Below are 22,597 nucleotides of genomic sequence, written 5' to 3'. Positions count from 1 at the left end.
TAAAATTACTTAAATTTTGTCCAAACCATTCTCACCCAAAATTGAGTTGTCTAATGGGTAAAATTAAGGTCATGTTTGACACTTGCCTCCAAATTAAAGTACCGTCAAATGGAGGCGAATCGGGACTTCAATTTTAAGGGCACTGAATAATTTTTAACTTTGAAATCAATGTGCTAATTTTGTTGTTGTTATCTGTCCCGATTCACCCCAGATGACTGCCGCTAGAAAAATTCTACTCAGAACAATTCTGTGAATAAAAATTTATGCCAGCAATGAATAGCTCATAAAGCTCCATTCATTTCTGTCAACCTCATTTCGCTTCAAAACAAGCTTATTGCCATCGTCCCCCATTGTTCCCCCTGCTTCCAGCTGTCACATGGAGACGCCCGGTGACATTTGGCTAGCACGTACACACTGAAACAAAAGCGACTCTCAAAAAGAGCAGCAGCACGATCAGCCATGAATAATTTTTCTTGCTGCAGCTGGAGAAGAAAAAAAGATTGAACAATGGATACATTCATTTTTGTTGTTTTGTTTGTTACTGGGGCAAAAATGCAACCAAGAAGTTGATGAAGAAGAAGAGCAGATGCCGAGGCGGGGGTTCGCTCTGCGATGATGAGAGTGCAAGTAGGTAAAATTGTATTGAAATTTATATGCAAGCGCAGCTTGCATGAGAAATACACGGAAAAAAGTTAAGTGGTGAATTTGGTGAGAAAATTTGTTTCAGTGTTGAAAGCGCTGACAGCTGTCAATCAAAGTTATTTTTTAAGGAAATGAGCAATGTTTTTTTTCAGTGTTCAGCGGTGCACAGGTGTTGTTCCCCACGTGTTACTAACCGTCATAAATTTAAAACTCAATGAATTTAGTGCACGCAAAACGCTTTGCCGCTTCACTTTTTTCCAGTGTCGCGTTTTTTTTGGTTGGCAACCTGTCAAACTTTCGCAAGTTCAACGGCAATGTCAACTGTCACTGCTACTAGCGCCACCGGTGACGCTGTGAGTAACTAAAATCAATTTCGATTCGATTTTTTTCTCACTTTTTTTTGTGTCTCAGAGAAGTAGAGAGCAAAAACGCAACTTCAACATTTTCAAACTCGAAATGGAAATTTAGTAGACACCGATAAATTCTCGTCGCACGGGCAGATGCTGGTAGAACTCGGATTTCTGAGGAGGGGAACCAGCAGTCAGCAGAATATAAATATCCGTCGGTGAAAAGCTGATTTATCGGTGCAGTTCGAACAGTGCTGCGTTCTTCGTCCCCGATGGCGATGAAATTGGTGAAGGTGATTTTTTCAGTGCACGAGGATCGATTTGTTTCAAAAAAGGGTTTGTCTGAAATTTTTCGAAGGGGAAGGGGAATGTAGTAAAGCCATCAATTGATGGAGAAGAGGGGGAAAAGAGAGTTTATTTTAAAAAAAATACTTCCACGGATTGCATTTCAGCGCGTACAAGCTCTTACTAAAAATCTTGCTGTCAAATTTAAATAACATAACCTCAAATTTAGTTTGCTCAAACTCAAAATTAATTAAAGCTTAGAGTTCAACACTGCCCACTAATGAACCCTTCTGCCAAACAGAGGGGGAAGCTCTACGGTTTGCCTGCATTCAGGAGTGTGTGGTTCGGTACGAAATCGGTTTGTGCCGAATGCCAAACCTCAATGTGTAATGTAAATGTGGTTTGTGTGTAGCGTTGAAGCAATCATAACCAGATTTGTGTTAATTCAGCGTATGATTACAACGTCACTTGAACTGTGACTGAAAAGGGGGATTGTCATTTAAATTACATTAAATTTTAAGCATTTTGACCTTTTTTAAATTACTCAGTTGTTTAAAATTATTGATTCCTGTTTAGAGTGCATTTGACATTTCATCACAAAATTGACAGCTCGCCACAATGTTGACTTTTTCCTCCACGAAGTTCGTCCAACCTTTTCACGAGCTGTCACATGCCATCCATTAATTACGTCACGCAATGATCATCAACCCCACATGTGTTACCCCGATAAAAAAGACGCTTCAAACGTCAAAACCCTGGACCAAAACATGCGATCTTTATGTTTTCAATTCGAGCGACTCCATAAATTACGTCCCACTCTCTCGCTCTTCCGCAAAATTTCACCTCGAAAATTTCGGTTCAGTGGCCACCACCAGGAAGGTTTGCATAACATCGACGCTCCACATTATTGAGCCTTTCCACCACCTTTTGCTGTTCTTCAAAAAAACGGGGTTTTATTTCCGTTTCTTCACTGCTGGAACCTCGACATTGGACGATAAATAGGGTGGGGGAGCGTCCTTGAACTTTGAACCTGCGAAAAAGACTCTTTTTCTGTCTAGTGAGTTAGGTTTTGAGGTTATTTTATTAGTAGGCCACGTGGGTGAAATGTTGGAATCGATCGGGAAAAGTGACAGGTGGTAGCAGGCGAAAAAATCTAGTTGTTCAACTAACCGTGTACTTTTGACAGCTCATCCCTCAGCCAAGCCAGTGCTGCCAACCTCAAACTTCAAATTTATCCCACCGATTATCAACAGCTAACTTCACGCACTAAATTCTGCGGAAACGCCCGATAAGTCCGTCCCGGTGACCTTCAAGGAACTCAACCCGAGCCCAGCTGGCTATCAAGGCCGGTAGTAAATAACCTTAAGGAGATAACGCCCCTCCCCCTCCCTCACTTTTGTTATGGATTCCACGCGCCTAATTCATTGCGGCACCTTTTCCCCGGTTTCGGTTTGATTTAATGCGCCCCTTGACCCGGCCCACCTTTTCGATAAATTCTCCTCTGGTTATAGAAGTGGCGTGGCGTGGCCTGCTGCAGTTTGACACATCGTGAAGGCGCGCACGTTGCTAAGTGGATCACACAGGGTGGGGCAGGGTTGCCAGGTTGCGTCAAGGCTTATTTTGAATTAGGAAAGAGTTTTTAGGGCAATTTTCAAATTTGGCAAAATTGGGAAAGCTTTGATGAAAACTGACAAAAAACACTTAGTTTTTATTTTAACTAATCAAAACAGAATTTACTCAAAAATAGTTTTTGGCAAAATTGTTAGGTTTGGGTAAGTTCAACTCAGCTCTTGAGACAACTGCCAGATTTTGTAAGTTTAATTTAATTTTGAATAAAATTCCTCAAGAATGGGTTTTAAGGCAAATGTCAGATATGTGTACCGTAAAACGGGGTGACTTTGATAGGTTTGATATTTTTTTGAAGAGTACAAATAAAAACGAATGGAATGCTATGGATTCATACTGACCATGGTAGAGAAAAGATCAAAGTACTTCAAAAAGAAGTTTTGATTAAATTTTGAAATGTTTAAATAGTTATTTAACTATAATTAAGAAAATTTTGATGAATAGCATTATTTTAATATACGATTTCGAATCGGAAAACGGAATGCATTTTTGGATTCCTTGGACAATTTTCCACTAGGAGGAGGTAAAATAAGTTTGTAAAACTATGTGGTTTTCAAACATTGTTAAAAAAATCTTCAAATTTATTGGCATTTTCAGTAAAACAAATTGAATACAAAATGTGAAAACTTTTGATTTGAGCTTCCATTTCAGTTTAAAATGCAATATGAATCGATAATTTTGTAAACAAAACTAGTTTTAACGAATCTGAGGCAAAAATGTGACTTTTTAACAATTTTACCTAAACTTTATATGTATTTTGTTAAAAAGCTTATAAACAAAGCTAACTGAATATAAACATTGATTTTTTTTTCTTAGAAACTATATTAGCAACATTATCGATGGTACAATTGACGTAAAAATAAAATTTGTACACCTTAAAAATAATTATCTTGAGAAAAACCTTAACAGTTGGAAAATATTCCAAAAATAAATTGTAATCCTATCAATGTCACCCCGGTATACGGTATGACCTTCTAAAATCTACACGCATATTCAAAATCCACCAGTTTGCCACAACTAAAACTTCTCAGAAATGAGTAAATATGGCATCTGTCAGATTCAGTGGGCGACATCTATATCTCACTACAGGCAGCTCAATCACAGTCATCTCAAGCTGTCAATTACGGCACCAAAACAAAGCCAGAACAAAAGAGAGCTGTCATTTATGGCACCAAAATAAAGCCCGAATAAAAGAATAACTGTTTATTACGGAACCAAAACAAAGCAACTGGCACTGTAAAAAAGTAAAAACTGTTTTTTTTTATGGAAAATTTTACCGCAAAACATACGTTTAAAAGGGGGTGTATGTTTTTGATGTGATTTTTCTCAATTTATGTGCAAAATAAACTACCAAATTTGGGATCATTAAGAAGACAATCTGAACGATGACCTCATTGAAAGTTGTATTTTTATCTCATGAAACATTTAGCTTAACAACTGTGTTATATGACTTTTACTGCAGTAACTCAAAATTTATGTTATAGAAAAATTTAAATATAAATTTAAAAAAATATATTTTTATTTTTACTGTGCGCATTTTGCAAGCGATATCAACCTCAACCCCCAAAATGGCTGCCTTTAGCATCTCCCCCTGGTCAGATTTTTACGAATTTCACCCTGATTTGAGTGAAAATCACTCAAATCTGACAGATGTCTTATTTACACATTTACTGAGTAGATTCGGTTTTGACGGAAACTGAGTGGGGCAATTGCCAGACTTGTATTTAAGCCAATTGCTTAAATACAAGTCACTTTCACAACTGGGTAGGATTTGCTCATCTTTAATACTCAGTAACTTTAAAAAAAATGCCTAATTTACACAAGAATGAGTCTCTAGAGAAAGTTGACTTGAGTATGTTCTGGTTAAATTTGAGTAAACTTTACTGAAATTGATCAGGAACGAGTTTAGAAGCACGAGTCAGATTTGGTTAAGTCAAGTTTGATTAAGCTTATGTTTAGGTAAATTTCCCTTAATTTACTCAAAATAAGAGTTTTGAGGCAAACTCAGGTATCAAATCTGAGTGAATTTCAATATATTTTTTTCTAATTTATCTAAGAATAAGTTTAAAATGAAAATTCTAATTTTTATAAGAATTCTGCCTAAATTAAGCAAGATTGATGGTTAAGACAGATGTTAGATTTGAGAAATACAGTGGAATCTCTGGTTGTCGATCTTCTCGATGTCAATATTGCTCCAGCTGTCAATAAATTTTACAGTCGCTTCGAATAGATTGCTTTGATTTTTTTTCGTTCTATAATTTGATAACTTTTGCTCTCGACGGTCCCTTCAATATCGACAACGAGAGAGTCCACTGTATCATCTCTTATTTGAGTACCCTTCACTCAATATTTCTTTATTTATTCAAAAATAGCTTTAACTGTCACAATAAAGCAATTTTATAAAATTTGGATATGGGTCCGATCTGCTTAAATCTCAGAATTTTTTTTTACGTAAATCACTCACAAAATTTTATTCACTCCAGAGTGAGTCCCCTGATGGAAAAACTAAGATTTGTGTAAGTTTTGTTGAAGTTTTAGTAAATTTAACCTATTTTTTTTAAACCTTACCCACCTGATCTTACCAATTGATCAAAACTTCCATGGTTTTTCACGTGTCATCCATTAATTACGTCACGCAATGATTTCCAACTCCACATGTGTTACCCCGAAAAAAAAACAGCAAACTTTTTTTTATTTAACAAAGTTTTATTATCAAAATCACCAAATCTGAATGTACCCTGAAATGTTTTACGAGGAATATGCCAGAATTGAGCAAAAAAACATTTGTATTTGATGTTATTGAAGTTATTTTTAATTTGATTTTTTTTTTGAGAATTCAATTCAAATATATTTAAGTAAATTACGCTATTTTGTTTTTTCAAAATTTATTTTATTCAAGAATGTTGTTTCTTTTCGTTTGGATGGCTTTAATCGAAAGGTGGTCTTTCGTTACCCAATCAAGAATTAGTTATGCTAAATTGGTTGGATTTGGGTAGGGTCAAATCATTATTTACTAAGGAATAAGCTTTGAGACAACTGTCAAATTCAGCCTAATAATCAGCGTAACCGGCTCATATGAATTTATTAGTTAAATTGATCAAGTATTTGTTAGAAACCATCATTTTTGATTATACAGTCGGTTAATAGTATAAATACTGAGTTATTTTTCGCAGAATATCACAATTTATTGTGGATACATTCAAATTATTTTAATTTGCATGTCGATATCAAACGACGCAATTTTTTTTAAGATTTTTACTGTATATCAGTTATCAAAGTAAAATACTCAAATTTTCATAAAATACCGTATTTTTTACAATACTCTAATTTCAAAATTTTCCGTATGGGTATCAAACAACGCCAAATTTTATAAAAAAAAATCACTGTACTACAATTTTTAATACAAAATACTCAAATGTTCACTAAAATACAGTATTTAAAAAACACAATTATTCTCAAAATATCAAAATAAAACAAAGTAACAAAATGAAAAAAAAATATAAACATTAGAATAACAAGCCAAAATTTCAACATTTCAATGAAAAAAGACATAGAAAATGAATTCCCGTCATCGTGAGCGAATCGGGACACATGAGGTAAATTGGAACAGCTGTTTAAGCCTTGTTAATGCTCAATATTTCGATGTTTTTGATTGGTCTCGGATAGTACAGACACAGAATAACAAATATAGTGCATCGATTTTCAAATTTGAAGCCTTCAAGTGCTCTAAAAACTGCTGTCCCTATTCAGCATGTAGTCCTGATTCGACCCAGTTGACGGTGCACATTACATCATAAGCTTTCAAAAATTCTATGTTTTAAAGGAAATATTGTTTTTTTTTGCGAAAAAAAACTTTTTGCAGTACTGATCAACGAAATTCTTGAAAACTCAACTTAATTTTGAATAAACTCAAACATGTTAAAAAAATAAACACAGGAATATTCAGATTATGATTGCACTTAAAATTACAATAAAATTTTGAACTTTTTTGAAAAAAAAAATGTTTTTTCCTCCTGATTCTTCAGACCGTATTTTTAAAAAACTTTAAAAAATATTTGCAAAAGCCTAAAAAAATTGAGTAAATTTCACTCAGTTTCTGACATTTGTCTGAAAACTCAATTCTGGGCCCGCTTTGTTTTGACCAAATCCAAGCTGGCAACACTGCTCCCGCCAGCAAAAAATAAGCCGGATCGTAAAAGTTAAACAAGCTCATTCAGAATGGAATTCCACATTAAAGAGCTCTAATGAAAAGCTTTTTTGTTCCTAGAGATGCCAACACGTGTGGCGTCCCTCTTGCTCGGGCAACATGTCACAGTTTTCCCTCTTTCTTTTTTTTCGTGTATGTGTGTATGTTTTTTTTCTAGGTTAGGAAAGGCCAAGAAGCGTTCCGGAAGTGTGTCTATTTTTCGATGATGTCTCTCGGGAGGGCCGAAAAACCCCGGGCCGATATCGCCATATCGGCTAGATATTGAAATTATAGTGGGGAAAAAACGAATAAGCAGGCACATAACCTCAAAAATGTGGCAAACGTGTGACGCAAACCGTGGGGAAGATTTTCTTTGAGGTTAGGGTTGGAACGGGATTGGATTGCCGACATAAGGGAAGAACATTGTAGAACAGATGTTGGTGAAAACTAGTTGTTAAAATATAGGCTTAATGTTGACATCTAAAGGAATTCCAGAGTTTTTTTTTGAAAAAGTCCTATAACCTATTGTCTGTTATATGTTTATAGGACCGAATCAAAAAAAAGTCGACAATTAAAGCTTTAATCTCTTTGTTATGATTATTATTTTTTTTTTTTAAATGTCACTCAAAATTGTTGGTGGGTTTCAATAACAGTGCATTTGACAACTCTGTCGATCTGTCAACCCTACACTCTTAAGAAAGTTAACCAAATTATATATTAACCCAAGATTTTCATCAAAATTACCCAAAATCAGTTCAAATTCAAGCGAAACAGCAAAAAGTAAACACAACTCTCCCACGCTATTGCTCCCGAATTACATAACCTCAAAAAACGCATCCCAAACTCCCTCGAAAAACCCCGTCATCGCGAATTTCCGAAAGGAGTGAGGCCTCTCCACGCAGCAGGCCATGAGTTTCCCCCTTCCGTCAGGTCTCGCTGCCAAACGGCGACTGCCGTCCTCCAATTCCCGGTCTACCTGTCAGTCCAAGTTGAGGTTAGGTTGTTGCTCTTCGTTCGGGCCCGTTCGGGCCGTGCTCACGTGATCCGTCGCGGGCGCGCTTCGGAGCTTTTTGGGCTACTGCGATGAGTTCCCCAAGTGAGTGACCGGCACTGTAAACGGTTCGGAGAGTGGGAAAAAACCGGGAAAACCTGGTTGAGAGCTTTTCATTCACGCGAGTTACATAACCTCTGCCTCATGGCTTGCTGTGGGATATTGTCGAACTCCGGTGCGTGTTCAAACACATTCCTCCGAATGAGTGAGTCATGTGAGGGAGGTGGAAGGGGGTAAGCCTGCTTGGATGAGGGATTTCTTCTGTTTTGTTTTTTTTTTTTATGACAGATGAAAATGAGGCAATGGAACGTAAAGGGGAGGGGAGGCGTAATCCGACTGGTTCCGGAGGTTCTGTAGGACGAAAACAAGTCTTCGTGTTCACATGCACATACGAGCGACTAAAGGAGGCAGTAATTATTCAGGGATTCTTGTTTTTTCTTTTTTCTTCTTCCTTTTCTGGGAAGGCTTCACTTGCCCACTTTGGCGTTCTGCCATTCTGTTGTTTTCGCGTCAGTCGACGATGATGGCGGCGTCGACGACGGAAGTGCTTGGCTGCGGAGGAAGCGGAAATGGAGCCTGGAAGGTAATGAACTTGAAAAAGAGGGGATGGGAATCAGTTCGAGATTAGATGAGATTTTTCGGACAGAAAAAGTGTAAGTGGCGTTCCCCTCGGTGTCTACGTTGTCAAAATATCATACAAAAATCAACTCAATCAATAATATCACTTTGTGACTTTTTAAACTGCTTGCTTAAAATGGTTGAATTGTCATTACTTAAATGTTGATTGCGTAAACAACAACCATAACAACAATTTGACGGTTCTACCAAGGGGTGCGCCACTCAAGTTGCGGATCTCTTCCGGAAAAAGATCCTGTTCCTGTTCCAGTTCCATTTCCTGTTCCTGTTCCTGTTCCAGTTCCAGTTCCAGTTCCAGTTCCAGTTCCAGTTCCCGTTCCCGTTCCCGTTCCCGTTCCCGTTCCCGTTCCCGTTCCCGTTCCCGTTCCCGTTCCCGTTCCCGTTCCCGTTCCCGTTCCCGTTCCCGTTCCCGTTCCCGTTCCCGTTCCCGTTCCCGTTCCCGTTCCCGTTCCCGTTCCCGTTCCCGTTCCCGTTCCCGTTCCCGTTCCCGTTCCCGTTCCCGTTCCCGTTCCCGTTCCTGTTCCCGTTTTGGTTTTGTTTTTGTTTTTGTTTTTGTTTTTGTTTTTGTTTTTCTTTTGTTTTTGTTTTTGTTTTTGTTTTTGTTTTTGTTTTTGTTTTTGTTTTTGTTTTTGTTTTTGTTTTTGTTTTTGTTTTTGTTTTTGTTTTTGTTTTTGTTTTTGTTTTTGTTTTTGTCGTAAACCTAAAATTTTTAATTAAAAGTTCAAATCCAAAACTAGCTGTCAGCGCATCAACTTCAACGTCCGCGGTCCTCAAATTATTCCAACAGAATGAATGCTAGAGGCACATTCGTTATCGAACCCTTTTGCTCTTTTGTTTTTTTGCTTTTTGCTTTTTGCTTTTTGCTTTTTGCTTTTTGCTTTTTGCTTTTTGCTTTTTGCTTTTTGCTTTTTGCTTTTTGCTTTTTGCTTTTTGCTTTTTGCTTTTTGCTTTTTGCTTTTTGCTTTTTGCTTTTTGCTTTTTGCTTTTTGCTTTTTGCTTTTTGCTTTTTGCTTTTTGCTTTTTGCTTTTTGCTTTTTGCTTTTTGCTTTTTGCTTTTTGCTTTTTGCTTTTTGCTTTTTGCTTTTTGCTTTTTGCTTTTTGCTTTTTGCTTTTTGCTTTTTGCTTTTTGCTTTTTGCTTTTTGCTTTTTGCTTTTTGCTTTTTGCTTTTTGCTTTTTGCTTTTTGCTTTTTGCTTTTTGCTTTTTGCTTTTTGCTTTTTGCTTTTTGCTTTTTGCTTTTTGCTTTTTGCTTTTTGCTTTTTGCTTTTTGCTTTTTGTTTTTTGCTTTTTGCTTTTTGCTTTTTGCTTTTTGCTTTTTGCTTTTTGCTTTTTGCTTTTTGCTTTTTGCTTTTTGCTTTTTGCTTTTTGCTTTTTGCTTTTTGCTTTTTGCTTTTTGCTTTTTGCTTTTTGCTTTTTGCTTTTTGCTTTTTGCTTTTTGCTTTTTGCTTTTTGCTTTTTAGTTTTTAGTTTTTAGTTTTTTGTTTTTAGTTTTTAGTTTTTAGTTTCTAGTTTCTAGTTTTTAGTTTTTAGTTTTTAGTTTTTAGTTTTTAGTTTTTAGTTTTTAGTTTTTAGTTTTTAGTTTTTAGTTTTTAGTTTTTAGTTTTTAGTTTTTAGTTTTTAGTTTTTAGTTTTTAGTTTTTAGTTTTTAGTTTTTAGTTTTTAGTTTTTAGTTTTTAGTTTTTAGTTTTTAGTTTTTTAGTTTTTAGTTTTTAGTTTTTAGTTTTTAGTTTTTAGTTTTTAGTTTTTAGTTTTTAGTTTTTAGTTTTAGTTTTTAGTTTTTAGTTTTTAGTTTTTAGTTTTTAGTTTTTAGTTTTTAGTTTTTTAGTTTTTAGTTTTTAGTTTTTAGTTTTTAGTTTTTAGTTTTTAGTTTTTAGTTTTTAGTTTTTAGTTTTTAGTTTTTAGTTTTTAGTTTTTAGTTTTTAGTTTTTAGTTTTTAGTTTTTAGTTTTTAGTTTTTAGTTTTTAGTTTTTAGTTTTTAGTTTTTAGTTTTTAGTTTTTAGTTTTTAGTTTTTAGTTTTTAGTTTTTAGTTTTTAGTTTTTTAGTTTTTAGTTTTTAGTTTTTAGTTTTTAGTTTTTAGTTTTTAGTTTTTAGTTTTTAGTTTTTAGTTTTTAGTTTTTAGTTTTTAGTTTTTAGTTTTTAGTTTTTAGTTTTTAGTTTTTTAGTTTTTAGTTTTTAGTTTTTAGTTTTTAGTTTTTAGTTTTTAGTTTTTAGTTTTTAGTTTTTAGTTTTTAGTTTTTAGTTTTTAGTTTTTAGTTTTTAGTTTTTAGTTTTTAGTTTTTAGTTTTTTAGTTTTTAGTTTTTAGTTTTTAGTTTTTAGTTTTTAGTTTTTAGTTTTTAGTTTTTAGTTTTTAGTTTTTAGTTTTTAGTTTTTCGTTTTTAGTTTTTAGTTTTTAGTTTTTAGTTTTTAGTTTTTAGTTTTTAGTTTTTAGTTTTTAGTTTTTAGTTTTTAGTTTTTAGTTTTTAGTTTTTAGTTTTTAGTTTTTAGTTTTTAGTTTTTAGTTTTTAGTTTTTAGTTTTTAGTTTTTAGTTTTTAGTTTTTAGTTTTTAGTTTTTAGTTTTTAGTTTTTAGTTTTTTAGTTTTTAGTTTTTAGTTTTTAGTTTTTAGTTTTTAGTTTTTAGTTTTTAGTTTTTAGTTTTTAGTTTTTAGTTTTTAGTTTTTAGTTTTTAGTTTTTAGTTTTTAGTTTTTAGTTTTTAGTTTTTAGTTTTTAGTTTTTAGTTTTTAGTTTTTAGTTTTTAGTTTTTAGTTTTTAGCTTTTAGTTTTTAGTTTTTAGTTTAAATATTTTTTTGTTCTTCACATGGCTTATGTCGCATTGAAATTGTTATTTAAAAAAAATATGATCTGCAATTAGCAAACATTTTTCAAAACTCAATCTCTACCACAAGAGCCATTAAGTTACCGTGATGTGTCATTATGTGTGTGTGCACAGAATTTCCTCTTCCCACAGGACCAATACCTTGCGGCTCCTAAATTAGATTCCCCCCTACATACGACCTGAGCATGGCCCAACTGTTGCTGCACAGTTAGGACCCTGGGAAAAGTTTGCAAAAACGACACCCAGGAGAGCATGCTGGCTTCCAGGGTCAGAACAAAACAAAAACAAAAACACCTTTCTACCTGATTGCACCTTTTGGTGTGACCTAACCTCAAATTTGTCCAGGTTTTTTCGATTTTAAAATGCAAATTTTGTCAATTTCCAATTTCACCCTATTTTAACTGTCAAATTTGACAGATCACGCAACTGTCAAATCACACGTTTCAAAATGGCCGCCCACTTTGACTCTAAAACGCACCCCGCAAAATCGCGATAGCATCGCGTTGCATAAGCCCCGGGGGCACTCTCGATGGGTTTCTAGTGCGCCTGCATGTATGCAATAAATTTATTTGCGGCCCATAAATCTTGCCGAACCGGGGGAGTCCCGGTTTGTGGGGGGACAACGCACCGGGAGATTCACCTGCGTGGGCCAGCCGCAGCTTCGGCCTTGGAGGGAATTTCAATTTTCATTGTTTTCGATTTTTTGTGCTCGATGAAAGGTCGTAAATAAACTTCAAATCTAGTTAAATGTGTTTTCTTTTTCAGCGTGTACCGTTGACAGCTACACCGATGTCGGCTACACCGTTAGGCAAGAATAATAACAAATGATTAAAATTCAATCCTTCTATCAATGCTCAAATTGCTGTTTTATTTGTCATATAAAAATCAAAAACAATTTAGCCAGTGGAGTTGGTGGCGCCGGAAATGGTCCGGTTGGCCACGTCCTGGGCCGTGTTGATGGCGTTCTGGGCCGCCTGCTGGAAGGCGTTGCTAGCGCTGCCGAAGATGTCCCAGAAGTTGGGCAGCTGCGGGAACAGCTGGAAGATGCTCGGAACTTGGCCCGACGTCTGGGTGGAGCTGTTGAACAACCGGCTCCCGACACTGGTTCCGAAGCCCCAGCCGAACTGGGCCTGGACCAGGGCCGCCAGCTGGCAAAGGGCGAGGACGGTGACGATTTGCTTGAACATTTTGTGTTTGTTGAGCTTTGCTGGCGTTGAAACTGATGGGTTGATCAGCGAGAAGGTGCTCCATTTATAGTGGAACAGTCGTGAATAGATTAAATTTGAGCAAATATTGATTGTCTCATTTCCTTGTACCATGACTTATTCAGAGAAAAAAACATGTGACCAAATTTGAATTTCCAAACAACTGCTTCTACAGAAAAAATTACAATATCTGTTTGAATTAATTACTCATTTTATTTGACATGCATTTCATCAATTCAAAATTGTGATGTCATTTTATTTTTTTACAATTATTTATATTAATGGTTTCTCAGATTCTTTTTAATACTAAAAAAAATACTTGGGTGAATTAAAAAAAAATCTTTACACAATTACAATGGCTACACAGCAAATTTTGGGTTACCATTTCAGTAAAATAAAAATCTGAATTTGATTCAGTAATTATCACATTTGCTTAAATTGGGTACTAAAGCCCTATGTAAATTTTTATGTACAACGGTAAAAAACACGATTAAAAACCATTTCTGATCACTTTTTTTCATTTTTATGCAAAAAAAGTTATTGACAAGACAACATTTTTTCGATGGATTAACTATGGTCCCCTTGGAACGAGCTGTCAAGTAGGAGCTTTTCTGTCAAGAAGGACCGCGAGGTTAATTTTTCAAAATTGATTTAAAAATCCATTTTAAACTCTTTGTGGTCGTACAAAGGGTCATTGTACTCAGAAAAATAAGCTTTATCGCTGTAAACAATAATATAAGCAATCTAAGCTTCATTTTAGGACCCAATTCAAAATTGTGTTATCATTTTATTTTTATACAGTTATTTGTGTTAATGGTTTGTCAGATTCTTTATAATACTTAAAAAAATACTTGGGTAAATTAAAAAAAAAATCTTTACAAAATTACAATGGCTACACAGAAAATTTTGGGTTACCATTTCAGTAAAATAAATAACTGAATGTGATTCAGTAATCATCACATTTGGTGAAATTTGGTAATAAACAAAAACATTACTAAAATTAGTAACTGCATATCTGTCAAACTGAAATGTCAACTCTGACTTATTGTTTGGATGCTGTAGAGAGAAAATCCTCTTTCAAGTGTGTTGTTTTTTTTTAATTTTGTATTGTGTTGTGATCTTTAGAAACAAAGGTAAGAAAACTGTTCTCAGTTAACTGATATTTGTCACTTTGACAGATGATTTACTGAAATTTCAATAAAATGGTTGTCAAAACAACTGAAATTTCAGCAAAAGAAACGTCACATTATTTTGCTTTAAATTCAGTAATTTTCTTGTGGAAGTTTGACAGATCATTTCAGCAATCATTGCTGGTATTTCAGTTATCAAAATGTTATTTTGGTTGTCATTAAAAAACTGTTATTCATTCATTTATTTCCTCAATCGTTGAAACCTAAAAAAACAGGTGGTTAGCATCGAGGCATTTGTTATTAACATTTTTCTTACCTTTGTTTCTAAAGATCACAATACAAAAACACATTTGAAATAAAGAGGTTTCGGGGAGGCCGGAATAAAACACGCGGTTTACTTAGCGCAGTGTTTCTCAACCGGTGAGGAATTCCCCCCTGGGGGGGAATTTGGCCATTCTAGGGGGGGGAATGAGGATTCAAGAGAAATTGAATGTCTTTAAACGTATATATGCAAAAAAAAATATCATTATTTGACGATTCTATGCAACTATCACTTTCTTTGATTAGTTTTTTCCTAAAATTCCATTTTAAAAAGTTTCAACTTCATCTGTGAAGTTTGACTTTTATTGGAACAATACAAAATGATTTTTTCAATATTTCTCAGGCATTTGTGTGTTTTTTTTTGGAGACGAACAATAATTGGACAGTTCTCCAGAAAAAGTTAGGTTTTCAAATATTATTTTAGAGATTTTAGTTTTTTTTTTACATGTTTTGAGAATACTATTTAATAAAATTGCTGTGAAGGTAGCAAACCTTCAAGCTTAAAAAAATGATATTTTCAAGTAATATTTTTTTCTGAGTTTTTGTCTTATTCCAAACACTCCAAGCATTTTTATCATTATTTTTATAATCGATCAGAGTATAAGCAGAACACTGAATTGCATATTAAACAAGAGTAGTTTAGTGAAAATAAAAAGAAACAAATTTAATAAAACTGTCATGAGATATTTTTTGTTAGATTTATTTAATTAAATATAAGCAGTTAAAGACAAAATATCAAAAATGAAAATTTCTGCGATTTTTAATTCATTCAAATAAATTTAAAAAAAATGTACTAATGTTTAGAAATCTTTAAGTGAAATTTGCGTTCTTATAAAAATGGACAGCAGATGTAAACCACAGCGCATTTAAAAAATCAAACCTGCGTTGTCTGTTCTTTAGTTTATTTCGTAGTTTACGCTTCAATTTGTTATGAAAATTGCAATCATTCTGTAAACATCTAAAATTTGGGATTATATTTGTGCATTGAAATCAATAACTTTAAAATAAAGTGTGAAGGGTGGGGGGGAGGAGGGGAATGAAGTTCTTGGAAATCAGCCAAGGGGGGAATGGAACACAAAAGGTTGAGAAACACTGACTTAGCGGATAGAAAAATAGCGTATAATCTCGTTTGGTTTTGGTTACAGACTGGTAGCGGAAGTGCAGCTGTCAAACAGCAGCAGCCCGCGTGTGCCCAGTGGGCTTGAGCGTCGTAGGGGCGAACAGAGTGCGGTGGTTGCCAACTTATCACCCCTGCTCAATCACAGCACGTCTCCTCCAATCCCAGCTTGGCGCGAAGATCCTTGAAGACAGCTGCCGGTAGACCTTTGGTCATGATGTCCGCTTGTTGCTCCGCAGAGCGCACGAACTTGATCTCGATCGTCCTCTGCTGCACCAGCTCCCGCAGGAAGTGGAACTTGGTGTTCACGTGCTTCAGGCGCTTGCAGTCTCGGGAATCCTCGGCAATCCTGATCGTGGACTGGTTGTCCTCGAACATCGGTACGGGACCGTCCACTGGCTTGCCCAGATCGTCCAGCACGCGTATCGTCCACAGGGTGTGACACGCTGCCGTGCAGAGTGCCGCGAGCTCCGCCTCCGTCGACGACAGAGAAACCGTCTGCTGCTTCCTCGTTAGCCAGCCGACCGTACATCTCGAACTCCTCGGTTAGCTTCTGCTTGACCGCTTCCAACACTTTCAACGACGTTCCGGCCAGGAGGATGTCGTCCACGTACAGTACCAGGATCAGCTTCTTGTCTCCAGCTCCTCGGGTGTAGAGGTACATGTCGTGGACGCTTGCTTCAACCCGTAGATGGAACGGTTCAGCTTGCAGACCAGACCATTCCCCTGCTGAAACTCTTCCGGCTGGGTCATGTAGATCTCTTCAGCTAACTCACCGTTCAGGAACGCGGTCTTCACGTCCATTTGGTGCACGAACATCCGATTCTCGTTGGCCAGCGTCGCCCCGCTTCACCTTGAACACCCACTTGCAGGTAACGGCTTTGCGTCCTGCAGGCAACTTCACCAGCGTCCAGGCGTTGTTGCGCTTCATGGAGTTCATCTCGTCTTGCATCGCAGCTCTCCACTCGTGCCAATCGTCCCGCTTTTTCAGCTCAGGGACCGAACTCGGGATGTCCTCGATGAAGTTCATCGCGTTGAGTGCAAAACTGGCGTACTCAACCTCGAAATCCTTGTGCCAAGCGGGAGGGTTCTTCGGTCTTTGAGGTCGGCCGCTGCCATCAGCTTCCTCAGCTTCGGGTTCATCGGCAGCACTGCTGAAATCGTCTTCCGAAGTCTCGTCTCCATCGTCGGCACAGCTCGCGTCATCGACGCAGCTCTCTTCATCGGATTCAAGTGGCACAAACTGCGATTCGGGTTGCGCGACGTGCTGCTGCTCCGCGACAGACTCCACGAAGTCCACGTCGCGCGCCGTGACGACCGTCCGTTTCTTGGGGTCCCAGACTCGATACCCGTTGTGTGAGTACCCGACAAGCGTTCCTTTCCACGCCTTGTCGTCCAGCTTTCGGCGCAACTCCTTCGGGACGTGGACGAACACATCGCTGCCAAAAACGCGAATGTTCGACACGTCCGGCTTCTTTGACTCCCACAACTCGTACGGCGTTTTCTTCATCTCGAGAGCAGCGGTCGGGCTTCGGTTCGTCAGGTAGGCCGCCGTCAGCATGGCTTCCCCCCAGAACTTCTTGTCGACGCCAGCATCAGCAAGCATCGCCCGCGCCTTCTCGACTAGCGTCCGGTTCATGCGCTCGCTCAACGGGTTCATCTCCGGCGTGTAGGGGACAGTAGGCTCCATCCGGATCCCCTTTTGCTTGCAGAACCCCTCGAAACGCTTGTTCCGGTACTCGCCGCCGTTGTCGCACTTCAGCCGAGAGATCGGCCGCTCGAACTTCGCCGTCACCAAGGCCTCGTACTCCTCGAAACACTCCATGACCCACGGGGTTGGGCACAAGGTTGATACGTAGCGCATCAGATTTACTTCCGTAAATATTTGGTAAATATCGTAAATATTATTTATCTGCACGATATTCGGAAGGAAATTTAGTTCAGTGTGGATAATGACAGTTCAGAACTGTCACTTGTTTGTTTCCTTCGTTTTCAAACTGTCACCGCTGCAATATTTACATTTATTTTTCCAGATTGAGGTTTTTCTTCACCTGCGGAATTTCCGGTGTCCTACGAGGATTACGACAGCGGGACCAGAAACAACACCACTTTTTTAGAAGAAGCGATTGCGGGTGGGTCTGAATTGGTTGACCACACGTCATGATGGAGTTAGGTGTCGCCGGATCGAGTCTGAAGATAAGACTTCCGCGACCTCGTCAAGTTCCAGCCGGTGGTGGTGTTTGGCCGCAGCTGGCTAAAGATTTCACCGCGAAAAGTTTAGTGGAGGCGTTCCGACCGGACGTTTCCGTGCCGCTGTTTGATGGCGACACCGACGGGGATAGTTAGACTAAGCGCGAGCTGAGGTCATAGGAATGGACCGAGTCGTTTGTGGAGCAATGTCTGGAGGTGCTTTGGGGTTCGGTTGTTCCCGTACGCGATTACGACTTCCCGGTTGATGTTACATACGTGCAGTGTGTCTTGCCGGTGAGATCGATGAGCACTTCCACCTGGTGCACTTTCAACTAAACCACTTTGCGATCCAAAAGCGAAACGGGACCTACTACTACTTCTCGCTCCGATACGAAAACCTACGAGTTTAAGCGAGAATCGTGAAGAAGACCTTAGAGACATGCCTAGACGCCTTCCTGTTTGCAGGCCAGAGAAAAACACAACAGAATTTTAACTTTATTCAAATTTCTTCACACAAAAAAAATAACACAAATAACCAAAATATTCTCAGAAGAATCGCTTTGATTTACGACACGATCCGTTTCCTAGATAATCCAGGTTGCCTAGGATCCGGGTATCTAGGTCGGGTACTGACGGGTTATCACAATTGCCACTTGTGCCGTCCATCGTGCCCATTACCTCTGCCGGATACGTCCGGGTCTTGGGCGATTTTCCGTCTTTCCACACGAGTCGCTTCTTCCCCCTCTCCATTGCAATCTTCGTCTTTAAACACAGCTTCCACAGAGTCCTTCTAGGCCGGCAATTCTTCCGTTGCCGGCAGCTTCGAGAGATCTGACGCGACTGTTGGTCATGGGGTTGCCAGGAAGTGCGCCCGGAGACATGTCCATCATCATCACGGGTGACCGAGTTGGGCAGGGAACGGCCGGGCGTGACTTATTGCGCTGGTTTGAGTGACTTCAAACGCGAGAGCGGCAACGTCCGGTGGGGTTTCTAAACTGAGCCGGAAGACTATCCTGAAAGTTGAAGCGCCAATTTGCGCTTGAAAAAGTCGGTGATCATTCTGTGGAAAGAACACCAGCATTAGTCCCTCGTTTCAGGGTCAACCTCGAGTTGAAACTAACGTAGCAATATCCGACTGACTGTTGGACCGCTGCAATCTTATGGTACGTTCGTTTGAAGAGCCGGTGCGGCACTGAGTGCCGCACTCGTCGGTGTCAGTTTTGGTTCAATCGAACGTCATTTGTCAGTGCGCGTGGAACTCGCATGAAACTGAAAAAATATCGAGTGCGGCACTAGAGTTTCAGTTCCAAGATGGCGGCGAAACTCGTGCGGAACTAGCGCGAGTTTCTTCAAAGAAACACTTTGACAGCTCTGAGTGCGGCACTCAGTGTGGCACTAGCCATCAAACGAACGTACCATTAGGTAACCCCCGGCCCGTGTGAGTGTATTTCTGGCCAGATCCACAGCTTGATGTAGGAACTGATGATGATGCGATCCGCAGTTTCCCATCAGCCAACAGGTTCTAAAAGATTTTCGGAAATGTTATTCAACTTTGCTTTTATTCGTTGATAGTCCAAAAATGGCGCTCACCTGATTGGATCAACATTCACGCAGCCGGGAAACTTATCTTCCAAGGTCTTCCATTTGTCCAGCAGCATGCCACGATCGTTGCACTTGAGCAATTCCTCCGCTTCCAAACAATAAGTCAGAAGTGACGTTTCAGTTTGACAGATAGCCAGTTACTGATTTTTCAGTCATGTTTTTGTTTATTACCGAATTTCAGTAAATGTGATGATTACTGAATCGCATTCAGTTATTTATTTTACTGAAATTGCAACCCAAAATTTGCTGTGTACTTCTTGCTGTGACGTTGTCCTCAGTGCAGCACTGTAAATCAACTCAATTATGAGTACTTTTTACTAAAAATCAGGAATTGAGTTAAGTTGGATTTAAAACATCAACGTTCATTAAAAATTTACAATTTCTGAGTAATTTCCACTCATGTAAAATTATCAACGATTTCTAACCTAAATCAAAACATTATGCAAAAGAAAATTGGCTAAAACCAGGGGGTAGCGAACAGGGGGATGCTAAAGGCCGCCATCTTGGATGATTGAGATCAATAACGCGCGCAAACTACGCACAGTGAAAACAAAAATATTTTTTTTATTAATAATTTCATTTTTGTTATAAGAATTACTGTAGTAAAAGTCAAAATACACATTAGATAAGTTAAACGTTTCATGTGATAAAAGTACAACTTTAAATAAGGTCATCGGTCCGATGTGGGCTTAAAATCCCAAACTTTGGCAGTTTATTTTGCAAATAAATTGATAAAAATCACATCAAAAACATACACTAACTTTTAAACGTACATTGCGGTAAAATTTTACATAAAACAATAATTACTTTATTTCCATTTTATGCCTGCAGTTTTTGTATTTTTTTCACAGTGCGCAGTTGCTTTGTTTTGGTTCCGTAACGAACAGCTGTTCTTTTGTGCTGGAGCCGAAGTTGACATTTCCCTTTTGTTCTGGTGCCGAAGTTGACAGCTGGTGTTGGCTGCGGGCGAGCTGCCTATAGTGAGATATAGATGTCGCCCCCCTGGTAGCGAAAAAGATCATGGTACACTAAGAAATCCAAAATCCAGAAAAATTAAGAAAAAATAATATTTGCGAATTTTGAAGTTTCAGCTACTAGAAAAACACAAAAATGTCTGCACTCTCAAAGCCGGCAAAAATTCAAATTCCATCCAATCTTGCTCAAAATTTGCGGAAGTGTTTTTGAAGGTATAAGAAAAAATAGAAAAATACTAACACTACTGAAATTTAACTTTCATTTTTTTTATTTTTGTCACACCTGGATCCACTGTGTGTAGGTTCGATTTCGTCGAAAACTGAGTGATTTTTAATGGGCGTGTAGACAGGTGAACATAACCCGAAAATGAGTTATTTGAAACGAGCGTGTTACGTAGAAAAGAACTTTATTCTTTTTGGATAAACGTGTGAATGACAGTTCGCCTGTCACAAAATCTCAAATCAAATCGTTTCGTTAGCAGCAAGTGAAAGGTAATAAATTTTCCAATATTTACTTATTCAGTTTTAAAACTAATCCAAACAATATCCAAAACCAGCATGCCATCCAAACCCTCCAACGCCGGCGGCGGTGGCGTCATCCGATGCTGCGGCCCGTGCCGCAAACGGTTCCGTTCCGAGCTTGTCACCGCGGACCGTTCCGTCGCCAGCGTGCTGCTCGCGTCCGACCCCGCCGAAACGGGACTGTTTTGGTTCTGTCCGGGGTGTCGACCCAGGTTGACCGTCGAATCGGACGAAGGGGAAGACTATCTTCCGCCGGAACTGTGGCTGGAGATCTTCGAGCTGCTGGACGGGGCATCGATTCTGCAGGTGCGGTTGACCTGCCACCGGTGGAGGGAGATTGTAGATGGGTCGCGCTGGCTGCACGACATGTTCTGGGTTAACATTGAAGCGATGAAATTGGATTGGTGTCACGAGCCGGAGAATCTGCCACCGGCAGCGAATGTAACGATGCAAACGGTTAAGATCTTGGAGGTCGACTCGTGGTGGCCCTGGTTCGGTTCTGGACTGCTGAGTATAGCGTTGTACGGTTGCGAAGTGGCGCTTTCGACACTTTTGGAGATGTTGAGGGGGGCGCCCAACCTGGAGTGGTTGAATCTTGGTGACACGGTTTACAGTTCCGTTGAAGCGGGCGCCGTGGACTTCCGGCTGGATAGGTTGACGCATCTGAGCTGCCGGACGGTGTTCAATGTCTTTGGACAGATTTGTACGCGATTGGAGGAGCTGGATGTGCAACCAGATCAGGAGATCTTCAACGAAGAAGCGCTTTGTATTGTGATTCAGTCGTCCCAGAGAACCTTGAAGCAGCTGACGTCCCATCTTACGCCGTACATGCTGAACCAGATCGCCGGAATGAGAGCGCTAAAGCTGGACAAATTTGACCAGGTGGGAGGGCAAGCTTCAGCTGCTCAGTTTAGCCAGATGCAACGATTCATCAAAGATCTCACCATCATTGCCACCGGCGAGGAACTTAACGAAGTCGGCACAAATCTTCCCCGACTTGAATATATCGATGTTACGTTGAAGCCAAACGGGACAACGGGGATGACCTCCTTTCTGGAAGGAATGCCGCAGCTGAAGCGACTCACGATAAGATGCAACCAGCAGGAGCTTATTTTCGGCCTGTGCAAAAGTCCACACTTGGAGTTTATCTGTCTTACAGAGTTACAAATCGGAATAGATAACATGCAGCGCTATCTACAGAACTGTCCAAAAATCGACAGTCTCATTCTGAGCATCTGCACCCTGAGCAGTTGGTCCGACCTCTTCGCGGCGCAGATTCCAACACTGCGAAGTCTACACCTAACAAAAATCAAAGTCCTTCAAAGTTCCACCAACCTGAACAACCAACTCAACCTCACCGAGCTGGACTTCTACAATTGCGACATCCCCGAAGATATCCTGAACCCGCTGATTCTCACCGATCAAACGATGGCCATCGTGTGCCAAGAGCTGCCCCTGCTGCGGCAGCTGACCGTGATTGACTGCTGTTCCATAACGGACGCGTCCGTCGAGTTGATCATCACCATTTGCGGCCAATTTAGCTGGTTGAACCTGTACGGCTGCGATCGGATCTCGGACGCCGCCCGGAAGCTGCTGGAGAAGGTTAGAGAGACCCATCTCAGTGAAGAACGCGTTACATAATAGTATCGTTAAATGAAATGTTTTTTTTTTACTTTAATAAAAATAAAAGCAGAATATAATCACGATCCGTGAAAAAAACCACTAAGCCTACTTTCCACTGAGAAATGTAACGACCCAATCAGTCTGATGGTTGATTAAAATCGGTCTTACAAAATTTAAATTTCTTACGTTAAATTTCTCAGCGGTCTATCCAGCTTTTTAAGCGAAAATGGCGTTCGAATGGTGAACGCCTAAAATGTCAAAATCACGCAGTGGTACCAACATTACGAAAAAAGTGTGCCATGGCATGACAGCCGCATTTTTTTTC

General features: G+C 38.9%; 1 protein-coding gene across 1 annotated transcript; it reads left to right on the top strand.

Annotated features, from left to right (window-relative positions):
• The first annotated feature begins 20,501 nt into the window (after window positions 1-20,501).
• Window positions 20,502-22,342, top strand: LOC120427552 (uncharacterized). Its single transcript, XM_039592428.2, has 2 exons — window positions 20,502-20,619; window positions 20,685-22,342. The coding sequence occupies exon 2, from the start codon at window positions 20,686-20,688 to the stop codon at window positions 22,288-22,290; it is 1,605 nt and encodes a 534-aa protein (XP_039448362.1). The 5' UTR covers window positions 20,502-20,619; window position 20,685; the 3' UTR covers window positions 22,291-22,342.
• Window positions 22,343-22,597: the final 255 nt, after the last annotated feature.

The sequence above is a fragment of the Culex pipiens genome, chromosome 1 (assembly GCF_016801865.2).
Source record: "Culex pipiens pallens isolate TS chromosome 1, TS_CPP_V2, whole genome shotgun sequence".
NCBI classification, from domain to species: Eukaryota; Metazoa; Arthropoda; class Insecta; order Diptera; family Culicidae; genus Culex; species Culex pipiens.
Note: the sequence above shows the minus strand (reverse complement) of the source record. Positions and strands in the feature narration are given on the sequence as shown.